The 12,992-nt window shown below is 33.3% G+C and overlaps 2 protein-coding genes across 3 annotated transcripts; one reads left to right on the top strand and one right to left on the bottom strand.

Moving 5' to 3' along the window:
- Positions 1-489: 489 nt before the first annotated feature.
- On the top strand, positions 490-3,797 carry LOC104905691 (hypothetical protein). Of its 2 annotated transcripts, XM_010694301.4 has the most exons (5): positions 493-997; positions 1,831-1,905; positions 2,653-2,792; positions 2,939-3,076; positions 3,397-3,797. In XM_010694301.4, exons 1-5 carry the CDS (start codon positions 739-741, stop codon positions 3,598-3,600), a joined length of 816 nt encoding a protein of 271 aa, XP_010692603.1. In that variant the 5' UTR covers positions 493-738; the 3' UTR covers positions 3,601-3,797. The 2 variants fall into 2 exon arrangements, with proteins under 2 accessions (XP_057249032.1, XP_010692603.1); XM_057393049.1 differs by lacking the exon at positions 1,831-1,905 and having other exon boundaries at positions 490-997.
- Positions 3,798-5,161: 1,364 nt separating this feature from the next.
- LOC104905690 (protein EPIDERMAL PATTERNING FACTOR 1) lies at positions 5,162-7,246 on the bottom strand. The gene is made up of 3 exons (XM_010694300.4): positions 7,055-7,246; positions 6,419-6,483; positions 5,162-5,651 (listed from the first exon to the last, which is right to left on the bottom strand). Exons 1-3 carry the CDS (start codon positions 7,152-7,154, stop codon positions 5,451-5,453), a joined length of 366 nt encoding a protein of 121 aa, XP_010692602.1. The 5' UTR covers positions 7,155-7,246; the 3' UTR covers positions 5,162-5,450.
- Positions 7,247-12,992: the final 5,746 nt, after the last annotated feature.

Here is a 12,992-nt window from a genome sequence, read left to right on the forward strand (position 1 = left end):
ATATTGAAGTTATGGTCAATAAAATGCATTATAATTTGATATTTATAATATAGCTAATATACTTCATCACTTAACTAATATATTTCAGCGCTTAACTAATATATACTCCATCGATTAACTAATATACTCTAGCGACTAACTAATATACTCCAGCGATTAACTAATATACTCCAGCGATTAACTAATATACTTCAATGCTTAACTAATTCATCCAAAATCAATTTAAAACTAACATAAATAATAGGTGCAAGCGCTTAATTAATTCTACTGTTGGTTTGATGCACGCACGTGATGTCAACATGACATCAGCAGTCTCACATTAATACTAACGTGAGACCGTCTAATCAAAAACGGACTCTATTTAAAAAAAGTTATTTATTCGTGACACAAAAATCAATTATAAAATTTGTGGTTGAACTAAAAGGACCCACCTTTGAAGATTCAGAATCTCATAATTTGAAGCTAAACACCAAGTTGCATAACGTGCCACAAACCCAAACCGTCCACAAAATTCCCCGGTAAACTTAAATTACTTCTAAATTCAGAAACCCAAAAATCAGACACTTTACTTCATACATACAAACCGTTAAAACTTGAGATGTGCTCAAATTACTTTGCGTCTTTAACCACTATTACAACCTAAATTCCAAATTCCTTATTCAATTCACCAATTGCTCCACGATTTTTGTGCTGAAATTCATCAAGATCATCTCTGAAATCTTAAAGTTGGATGAAATTATGAGCCATTTTAGGTCAATTTGCAGACCGAATGCTGTTTTCTTCTCTTCCTTCGTATGTTGCAGAGATGGCCTTCGATTATTTTGCAATAAATCATCTAGTGTTCCGTTTTCGAAACCTAATTTTAGCTCGTTTCCTTCTCTCTCCTCGGATTCGTCGGATTTCTTTCGGTGCAAGATTTGGTTGCGTTTGAATCATCGGAGATATGTTGCTCGGGCTTCTAATTGGACCGGTGAGAAATCTCCTTACGATGTTCTTGGTGAGTTTTCTATTCATCTAAAAAGAAAAAATTTTGTTCTGTTTTGCAAGTGAACGAACAAGGTTGTAGTTTGTGGTTATTTTGTTACTTTATCTTATTTGTTCAATGGTTTCTGAAGTTGAATTTATGCTGATTCTGTAATTATCTGTTGTTTGTAAAAAAAAAATTGATATGTATTGTTACTTTACTATAGGATTGATTGATGTCGTACTTCATCCTTTCGAAAAAGAATGCAATATCCAACATAATCTACTGTATTGGAGTCCGTGAAATTGCAACTGTTGCATTAATTTTGGAAGGGAGGGAGTACATGTAATTAGATGGAAGGGTTATGTGATCGACATGTTATGTCTTTCTTTTTGTTAATGGTCAAGATGCAGTGAAGGTCGACAGCTATGTGAAGTTGGTGTGGTAAGATGAAGAGGAAGTATTCCCCCATTACCCGATAGGGGCCAACTTTTCCCATACCATTTACTTGATATGATTAGATGTAGCCCAGATATGATATAATAGCTAACTGATATGATAAGATAGTGTTAAGATATGATATAAGATTTCAACTAATAATCCCCAAAATAAAAATATATGAAAAGAAATAAAATGAATTTTTTTAATATTACTTTTGTCAGAAAAATTACATAAATGCCATGGTATTGGACAACACCGGGTATGGGAATCTCATTGCTCATAAGATTAATGAAGCTAAGGAGATAGTGAGATGATATTCTTTTTGAAATTATTTCGTTTTATTGTGTGAATGCCCTATTTTCGCTTAAGCTGTTTTATCTTTTATTTGATTATCGACTTGCTATGTTCTTATTTGTGGGTTACAGAACTAGAGAGGGATTCAGATGAAGATCAAATAAAATTTGCATACAGGCGCTTGGCCAAATTTTATCATCCTGATGGTTTGTCTCTTTCGTCCTTATTGTTGATTATGAAGTTGATGTTATATTTTCATTTCATTAATGTGTGAATGAGGAACTATTGTTTAGTATTTGATTGGTTATGCTGTAGAAACATATGCAGAAGTGACATGTATGAAGCTCAATTAGGTGTAGGATTTGTAATATAAGCTATGGACTTATTTACAATGAAAATTTTCTATGCAACTGTTATTTCGCTAATTGAGGCACTGTTGTGATAAAAGAAGGCTAAATGTAACAGTCTTTGTGCTGTGAGAAACTATAAGCCTCTTTTTAGTTGGTGGGTGCCTGGGTAGTGCTCAAATGTCAAAATAAGGACAATTTAGTAGTTTTTGATGTTTAGTGTAGAATGTCATATTGAATGAGTAGATAAGTTGAGATTTTATTTTTTACAAGTAGCACGGTGATGCCAGAGCTCACACCCGATTTCTTTTGATGAGTTCAATATCATTTTTGCTTGTGCCATGGAAATGATCAATTCATTAATTTTAACCCCAAATCTGGTTCAAATCAACTGCATTCTGCTTATTGAATATGATTATGACATTATTTAAAGATTACCAGTCCCCATCAAAGCAATTAGACCATAGTATCCGAACACTGATTGTTTTCCATTTTTTCGAACTTCTGCACGGGGTATTTTCCATCCTTTTGTTTGGATGTTTTAAAAGAATATTGTTGTGACGACAAAATATGGTCTGACCCATAGGTTCTCTACTTTTCTTGTAGTCTATGATGGTAGAGGCAATCTTGAGGAAGGTGAAACAGCGGAAACCCGATTTATCAAAATTCAAGCAGCTTATGAGCTTCTTATTGATGGAGAGAGAAGGAGAAAATATGACATGGAAAACCGGGTGAATCCAATGAAGGTGAGTTTGCCTACTAGTTTGTTTCACGGAGTTATTGCGAATTAAGAAGATTCAATTGTCATAGTTCTCTTGTCTATCTATCCCTCTGCATGTTCGTTCTATTAAACTGGGAACCTTATTATTTATCTATTATGTTTTTCCTAAAGGCATCTCAAGCATGGATGGAATGGCTTATAAAGAAGCGTAAAGCATTTGATCAGCGAGGCGATATGGCTATTGCTGCATGGGCTGAGCAGCAGCAACGTGAAATGAACTTGAGAGCACGACAACGTGCTCGATCAAAGGTATTTAATTTGGTTTTCCCTACTTTTCAGTTGCAGTCAAAAAGCAGTAGACCATCCTTTTTTTTTGTTCTTATTGCAAGATAATGTTGCTAAAGCCCAAAAGTAGAGATAATTAAGTAAATTACTTTGTTCAAGACACAAGAGCATTGCTATAGGAACAACCTGATTCATGAGTGTAAAAAATTTGAAGCCTTAATTGCAATCACAAATTCTGTTCAAAGGGAATTCCGGAACATTTTTTATGGATACACTGTCTTTTACTTGTTATGACAAGGACATTATTGTTAGTATCGTGAAATATATAGTTTAACGAGTTTCAGGTTGATCCTGAAGAAGAGAAGAGGATCTTAGCAAGGGAAAGAAAGGCATCTGTAGAAAACTTCCAGACAACACTTAGGAGGCACACACTCGTGTTGAAGAAGAGGGACTTGATGCGTAGTAAGAAGGCTGAGGAGGAGAAGAGAAAAGAGATTAGCCGTCTCTTAGCTGCTGAGGGATTTGAATTGGAGACTGAAGATGAGTAGCTGCATGTTTATAGCTGTAGTTTGTTTTTATAGGTTTTGAACTTTTATGTATACCTTCTCATTCATTGGCGCTGTTGATAGTTTTGTACAAAAAACAACAATGTATATACATGCTGGGAAAGGCAAACAGCGTTATCTTTTTAATAGGAAAACAGAAAAAAGTATAGGAGAGAATCCGACATCTTAATTTATTGCAATTCATGTTGCTCTGACTATATTGCCTTGCTTGTATGCAATCGTTATAAGGTACTCCTAACTCCTAAGAGCGAGCATCATGGACGTACTGCGTCAAATGATTATGCTTCTATGGCGCCCATATTGATTGTGGAGAAAGAATATATTATTGTAGTATTATTCCTCCATATCACAATACATCCTCTATTTCTCATTTAGGCACTATTCATTAAGGAACTTTGACAATTTTTCTGTCATTATTACGTAAGAAAAAACATAATCAAGTGGAATCTTGTTAAATCCGTAACAATAACCCTCCAATATCAACTTTTTATATTTTTTACTTATACACCATTAAAGATATTAGGGTCCAACGAAGAGTGTTGGAGTGAGTAAAAAGCAAATGGTATACTTATTGTGAAATGGAGGAAGTATATGCTAGATTCAATCGTTATTTGTTCTCTTACTACTTTTTGAGTAACTACCTGTTGGGTTGCATTATAATTGACTTTTGGCTTTTGGGTTTTTTCAATTGGTTAAACAGCAAAAGAAAAGCTCTTGGTAAGTGGCTTTTTCAAATGCTGAAAACTCAGCTTTTTCGACCAAAAGCTAGGTTTAGCAATGTTTTTTGGTTAGCTTTTGACCTTTTCATTCATTTTGCACTCAACAACCAATATAAGAACTAGTTTTTTCAAACAACAAAAAAGTCCAAAAAACTAACCCAAAAAAGCTAATAAAAACAACTAGTCAAACCAACCAAGTAAAATATCCCACATCTAACAATAAATTGCCAAATACCCCAAAAATACAAACGATACTTGCTGTGTAAAATATCATTCAATCTGTTTCAATGTATATCTTCTAAAATTTTTGCAATTTTTAGAAACTAATAACTAAAGATATATATAATCAAAATTGTACATTGGCAAATATTAAAGTCATAATGTTGCAACGTATCAAAATAAATAATGTTACAACTATTGTGAAACACATGAATTACTAATTTGAGCACATTTGCATTCTGCTCTAGTGTTGGCAAGAATAATAAAAATCGCTACTTGCATGTCTAGATAAGAATGTTAATAATGTATGAGTGCACTCATCATAAATCCGGGTGTACCATGCATTTTTTGCTCATTTGCTCATTTAGGAGCTCCAAATGAACATAGTGAGAACTCCAAATCAGTAAATGAGTATATGAGCACAAACATAGTCTCGCGTGTAACATGCTCTTGGTGCACCCCGGTGTATGATAAATATTGTAAATAATGTATAAACAAAGGTCCTATAAACGAATGTTTTCTACGAGTCCTTTATAAAACGCAAGATTTAAACGAAGGGTAACTATAAACAAATACAAAGAGTACAAATCACCTAATTTACGAGCTTCTTAAGATGACAATAATATTGATATAATTGTCGAAGTCAACAGGACATAACAGGGAAAATTTAGTGGATAAACAAATTGAAGTACATGATAATAAGTAATTCTAAAAAAAATTCTCAAGGGCCAGGTTAACTCTGTGCTCCGCCTCAATAATTTCACAAAAACGAAATCACAAGAAATAACTACTACGTAAAAGTGGCAGGTCATTTAATAAGGTTTTCTGACATGCATGAATCAGAAAAAATAAAAACATTGAGAAAATTAAAAGGTGAAGAAGCAATAGGCTATTTTACTTGGAAGAAGGGACGTGATAAAATTTGCCGTTGCACATGCATCTGTAAACTATAGGGCAAGACTCAGAAGCACATTTGAAGCTAACCATTACCCTCTTACATGGGGCACAAACTCCACAAGCATGTGAGCAATCTGGCAAACTTGACCCCATTGGGTATAGTTCTCTTCCTAGCTCTTCTCTGTCAACCGGAACCCCCTATATATATATATAGTACACTCCATTAAAAAAAAATGCAGAATTAAGATATATATCAAAGATAATAAGAACTTTTTTTCTCATAACTTGATTTCCAAAACAAAAAAAAAAAAAAAAAAAAAACACTTTCGTCCATAATCTAGTAAATGTTACTATACTTGATGAAAAACGATTTGTATACAATTTTACCCATATAAGTAGATTCTCTAAAATAAGTTCATTTAAGTAAAAGTAAGTCAAAAAAGTAAAAGTAAGTCATATTTCCAAAATATTATGGTTCTGTTTGGTAACACTATCTGAAATGTAAACTGATAAGGTAGGTGAAAGTGATAAGGTATAGCTGAAACTGATAAGGTGGTGAAACTGATCAGGTAGTTGATTAGTTTAACTGTTTGGCAGAACTAGTTGCATAAGTTGATTGATTGTGTAATTATATCTTAGAAAAAATACAGTTAAGTTAAACATGATTAGTTATCTATATATACTACTACTATTAAGAGTTCGTTTTATGTGGTTTGGCCATCAAAGCACAATATTTAGTACAAGTAATTAAGAAAGCTGAAAAAAGTAGGAAAATAGAATAAGCAAACTTTGTTAAGAATGAGGCTGGACCAAGCCATATCATAAGTACTATCTACCCATGTGTATAATAGAATTTGTATAAAGAAACAAGCTTAAATGAACCTATATGTATATATGTGTATACGTATATTATGAAGACCTTATTTTCAAAAAATTGTAAGTATTGATATAAAAATGTGACAGACCTTTCGGGTGGAGTGATGTGAATCCCCATTGATGGAACTTCTTTTCAGTAATTTAGCTAACATATCTTGCAAAGTAAAACAATTGTAAGATGCATACACATATAGAGTTGAGAAACTTATTAGCTAATTAACATTTGAATTTGATATCAAAATGAATGGAATACAATAATTCAAGCCCGTGCGCACCCATATAGGGTTATCACATGAGAATGCCCCTTACATGAGAAATGAGAATGAATCTCAATCACACGATTGGATTAGAGTTACAACACCTGTTCATTAGAGTTATACCCCTAAAGAATTTTGAGCACAAAAAAAAATTTATTTTTGAATTTTTTTTCTCTAATATTCATTTTTTTTGGACTTATCACTTATATATTCATACGAATTATAGCACGTAAAATTTATTCTCATTTCTCATGTAAGTATGCATTCTCATATGAACTCACTTATATATAAAGAAATTACTAAGTAGGTTTATTTGTTTAACAATCACTCTTATCTTTCTATTTTTAAATAAAAGAGGATTATAACGCATTTGCTTGATCATTGGAGTTCATTGAAGACCAGCAAATGTAGCTTCACTCCTTATTTTTAACATGAAAAATTCGAGTAGTACTAATTGTTAAAACTTACGATGTTTGGGCTTGGAATGGGTAGAAACACCAACAGTGAGCAAAACCAAGAAAAATAATACCAGTATGTAATACTTGTAAGCACAAAGCGAGAATTTCATGTTTTAAAAAGTGGCTCCAAAACAAGTTTGGGTTGTAACTTTTGAGGAAAGCTCTGAATATAGTGGATATATGATGGAGGACTAAAGTTATATTTATATAGTAATAGACTAATAGACAGGAGGGAAGGAAGGGCATGCATTAATATGTAGGGGGGGTACATGTAGATAATACATGTTTAATTTGATATCATCACATGATACATGGCCATACACTTCAAAGTTCAAATAAAAGGGTTCACATGATTGTGAGTCAAACAACAGTATGATCTCAAACTTGGGTTGCATACTAGCTTCCATTACGATTATATTGCAAGTACAGGAATGATGATAAATGCAAGTTGTAAAAATTTTAAATATTTTCTCAGAAAAGGTAAGAGATCAGAAATTAGCAAGGTCAAATTTTTATAAGGAAAGACCGTGAAGGCTATTATTTTTTTAATTAGGAAAGATAATTAGTTTGAAGACAAATCTCTGCAAGGTAGGGCAGGTCAACTCAGAGGCTAGGTACATACAACCAAGAATTAAATGCCCAATATATTGTTGGGATGAGGATTCGAACCTTGGGCAATGTCCTAGATTTCGGGATGGTACTCCACTGAGCTACCACCTCTCCCTCAGATCGTGAAGACTATGGTATTTATATTTGATTAACTTAATAGGAATTTCTATAAGTTACTCTAAAGTCTATATACTCCCTCTTTTTCTTTTTTTGGTAAACAAGGACATATACCCCTCTGTTTTTTTTTTTTTTTTTATCTTTTTGACTTTTATGCGTGCGTCTCCCAGTGCACATCTTTGAACTTAAATATCTTCCATTATATATTAGAAAAAATTATAATGATTGAATACTAATAAAGTACTAATTGAGACTAATCAAATAAGGCCTCACATGACTATCTTTTCTCTTATAAATTGAAAAAAATTGAGAAGATTTTCTATAAGTGCTTGTTTGCTTGAATGTAGTAAGTGTAAAGTCCTTGGAATATTATTCTCCCATGAAATTATATTTTCTAGGAATTGCTAGATGTTGTTTGGTGATTCAAGGGAAATGAAAATTCCCATGGGAATTTCTACTTACCTAGGTCTCTTTAGGTAAGTAACTTCCTCCATTTTGAGGGAAGTGGAACTTCCTAGGAATTTCTATTTCTCATGAATTTGTCAACCAAACAACACCAAACAATTCCAATTCCTAGGATTTTTAACTTTCTATGTTAAATAATGTTAACCAAACAACCTCTAAGTATGAATAGTTGGATTAAAAAAAAAAGGAGTAAATCATAAATATATTATCTAAAATAATATTAAAACGAACAAATCCTAAGGTTTTAGTTCCAGTTTCATCAGTTTTTTTTTTTAGGTTTGTATACATGTTTTTTTCTTTTCTTTTCAAGCAAATTTTGTTTTGTTTTGTTTTGTTTTGTTTTGACAGTATGTTCAGTTAATACTACCATTTGGTAGTTTCCACGAGTTCTAGATGTTAGGTACGAAACATAAAAGCAAGATTTCCTCCTCTTGAGTCTTGACCCCTTAAATGTTTATGTAATTTGCCTACATCTAGGGTTTTTTTGTAACAGAAACATCTGATCTATAGGTTTATATGGAGTGTTTATTTAGTTGGACGTACGATGGGTAATTTCCCAAGAAATATTTATGTTATTGAATATCTATTTTTAGCTATATTGGTAGTATATATATATTTTTTTTCTTAGAATGTGGAAATTAGAAATTTTTGTAGGAAGTTATACTTATATGGGGATTAGGTAAGCTTATTCCTTCATTTTTGTCAACTAGATAACTTCATTATCTTTAGATTTGTTTCCAAAAACTCACATTTTGTAAAACTTCTCATTATCCATTTTCATCCATTACATGAAAAACTAATCACCTAAGTTTTTCCGTATATAAATTGTATTTGCTCACACACATACACACACAAATTATTAGGCTAGACTGCCTAATTATAACATAAAAAATAGGCGGCCCAAGCCCACCTTAGTTTTCGCCTCGAACCAAATTCAGTTCCCTGAAAATTACTTGCCATGTCAGCCTATATGTTCTATGAAATTCAGCAACCCAGATCAAACACATTTACTCTTTCCCAACTTCAAAAGAAATTCTCGAAATTCTCTTTGTAACTAAAAAAGAAAAATTCATGATTTTGTTAGTTTTTTCGCAATCAATTATCAATCCACAAAATGAGGAAGCAGTTGTTCCAAACAATTGTACTTTTTACACAAAATTTCTTTCCAAATCACTGCTTCACAAAATTCTGAATTCTCGATTTTTGAATTATATGTTATCATTACCAGCTTGATCAAGGTATCTTATTCATAATTTGGAATGCATTTTGTTCAATTTCGTATACATTTTGTTCTTGTTCAATTTGTAACTGATTGCAATCAATTTGAATCATATTGTGCAACCAATTCTCTCTAACAAAATCAGCAATCTTTTGAATCATGAGTTAGAATTTCTAATCCATTGATCATATTCTTTGTAGACTTCAAATTTTAAGTAAGAATTTAGTAGATTTCAGAAATTCGAACACAGTTTGTTCATTTTCGAATACATTTTGTTCAATTATTTGATTTCATGTTTGTTATTGTTTGCAAAATGTATTATACAATGTTTGAATGTTTTGATGTTTTATATTGGAGGATGAAACACATAATAAAATACATGTAGGAACGAAGACTGGAACAAATAAATAAAACTTATCTGATTTGACCGGAAATTAATTTTAAAAATCGTGGCGTGAAGAAATCACTGCCCTAAAGTTAAATTTGCCCTGAAACAACACACTGACTCATAGCAATCAACCTCCAGGGGTACACGGTTTTTGTGTTTCTAGTGTTGATGGAAAAACAGATCGGGAACGATCTTGAATATTGCCCAGAATTTTGGAAGAGAAAGAAAGCAGAGAAGAAGAGAGTGTTTTTGGAGTTTTTTCTGTCTTTAATCAATCAATAAACCTCGGTATTTATAGAGAGAAGAAAAGCAGAACGAGGCTGAAAACGTGGGTACAAACGGTCACTTAGTGGGAAGAGAAAATGGCAACAGTTATGGCGCGAAATTAGGGTTAACGACACATAAAACTTTAGTTAAGTTAACTTTATTCCCCAAAGTCCAAGGCCCTGGCGGGCGCGCGCGTGTGGTAACTCCACTCACGACATGCCCACGAAAAGTCTCTTTGCTACACAACTCAATGGGTATAGGAAGTGTAATGGTTATAAACCTTTACACTCCCTATTATTCTTTCAATGCGGGACTTTTCACATTCTTTTGAAGCAACTCTTGAGTTTCTTTAAAAAACCTTTATAAACTCCAACAATTACCCACATGATTCAAAAGAAGAAAAAAAAGAAGAAACAGGGCTGAAAACAGATGATTTGGGTAATAGATACTGAGTTTTGAAGTATCAATGTCTTATGGACTTGAATTAATACTCAGTGCATACAAATATGTCTTACTGTCGTAAGAGGTAGATTTCTCTTTGAACCTTTCACAAAGTTAGCAAACCAAAGCTGCGCACTCAACCTTTTTTAAATCAAGAGACGTTCTCGCAAATATAATATAGGTGCCCCACAATTTACCTGGATTCTCATGAATGCTCTAGAGAGCCTAAGCCTTGGACTCTCATAGGGGATTGGGTGTAACCCCCACATTCACATAGGTAAGTTCATCAAGTTTGTACTGTCACAAACCACCTCAAATAAGGCTATGAACTTATTAAGAGCTTTATGCTCAACCACACACATATTACAGTAGATTAAAACAAAATACTACATCACTTTTATTAATGGGAATGGTAGTAGTACACAATAACTTGAGTGCTTTTGTGATTTCGTTTGACCCTTTGAACTTAGGAATTCCTTAGAAGGATATCCATCACAATTCACTCCACAATAGGCTTTAAACCCATTCCTGGTGTTGACTCCAGCACCATTTTTCTACAAAGGCCTTTGGTGAGAGGATCAGCAATATTCCTCTCTAATTTTACATACTCGAGTGAAACACATTATTTGTAATTAGATTTCTAACTATGGCATGCCTTAAGCGAATGTGCCTTCTCTTTCCATTGTAGGCTTGATTATTCGCTACCGCAATTGCTGCTTGCAAGTCACACCGCATAGAAACTGATGGAGCTGGCTTCCCCCACAATGGAATATCAGCAAGCAAACTCCTTATCCATTTAGCTTCTTGACCTGCCAATTCTAAAGTAATAAACTCATATTCTATTTTGCAAAACATGTGTTGTTTTGATGATTTCCATGATATAGCTCCTCCAGCAAGAGTGAAAACATAACCGCTAGTAGATTGAATCTCATCATTATCTGACACCCAATTAGCATCACAAAATCCTTTAAGAACACAAGGTGTCCTTTGATAATGTAGACCCCAATTGGTAGTGCCTTTTAGATACTTCAACAAACTAATCAAGGTAACCCAGTGCTCCCGATTAGGATTGTGAGTATACCTGCTCAATCTACTAACAACATAAGCTATATTAAGTCTAGTATAATTCATCAAGAACATTACACTACCAATTATTTTTGCATATAGTTCTTGTGATATACTATCACCTTTATTTTTTTCAAATGAATACTAGAATCATATGGGGTTTTCACAGGAACACAATCAAATTGATCAAACTTCTTTAATATTTTCTCAATATATGAGAATGATTTAAAGATATCTCATATGAACTTATAGTAATCTTTATTCCAAGAATAACATCGGCCTCTCCTAAATCCTTCATCTCAAAGCAAGAATTTAGGAAGCTCTTAGTTGCATTTACTACGTCTATATTGGTCCCAAAGATCAACATATCATCCACATATAGACATATGAAAACACAACCAAGTTCATCAAATTTGGAATAAACACAAGCATCAAATCATTTACCAAAAAACCATTTGAAGTAATAGTTTGATGAAATTTATCATACCATTGTTTTGGTGCTTGTTTTAAACCATAAAGATCTAATAAGCTTGCATCCTTGTCCTCTTGACCAGAACCTACATCCTTCAGGTTGCTTCATATAGATCTCCTCGTTTAACTCACCATTCAAAAATGAGTTTTCACATCCATTTATGCACAATTAAATCATGAATAGATGCAATTGCAATTAAAGCTCTAATGGTGGCTACCTTGGCCGCAGGAGAATAAGTATCAAAGAAATCTAACCCTTATTTTTGGCGATGCCCTCCAACTAGAAGTCAAGCCTTATACTTGTCTAAAGACCCATCAGGCTTGCATTTCGTTGTAAAGATCCACCTACTACTTAAGGCCTTACAACCTCTAGGAAGGTCTAACAAAATATAAGTGTTATAACTCATAATAGACTCTATTTCACTGTTAATAGCCTCTAACCAAAAACTTGAGTCTACCAATCTCATGGCCTCAGCATAGATTCTCGGGTTCTCTTCTAACACAAAAGCATTGATATCTTGCTCATATAAGCACTCTTTCTCAGCTAGAAAGGTAGTAATAAAATCAGGTCCGAAACTAGACTCAGTTCTAGCTCTCTTACTCCTTGTAGGTTCTAAGGTCTCACTAGATGATGCAATGTCACGATGCAAAATAGAAGAAGATGCAGCAGGCAAGCATGATTGTAAACTAACTTTCATAGGAAAACATGCTCAAAAAATTCAACATCTCTTGACTCTCTAATAAGACCAAAACCAGATGCATCCTTAAGAATGAGTCTATATGCAACACTGTTAGACGCATAATAAAAATACCATCTACAGTCTTAGGTCCAATCTTACTCCTTTGAAAGTCATGAAGTCCTATCTTCCCCAAACGCCTCCACACTTTGAGGTATCCCAAATTCGG

This window comes from Beta vulgaris, chromosome 1 (assembly GCF_026745355.1).
Source record: "Beta vulgaris subsp. vulgaris cultivar EL10 chromosome 1, EL10.2, whole genome shotgun sequence".
NCBI classification, from domain to species: Eukaryota; Viridiplantae; Streptophyta; class Magnoliopsida; order Caryophyllales; family Amaranthaceae; genus Beta; species Beta vulgaris.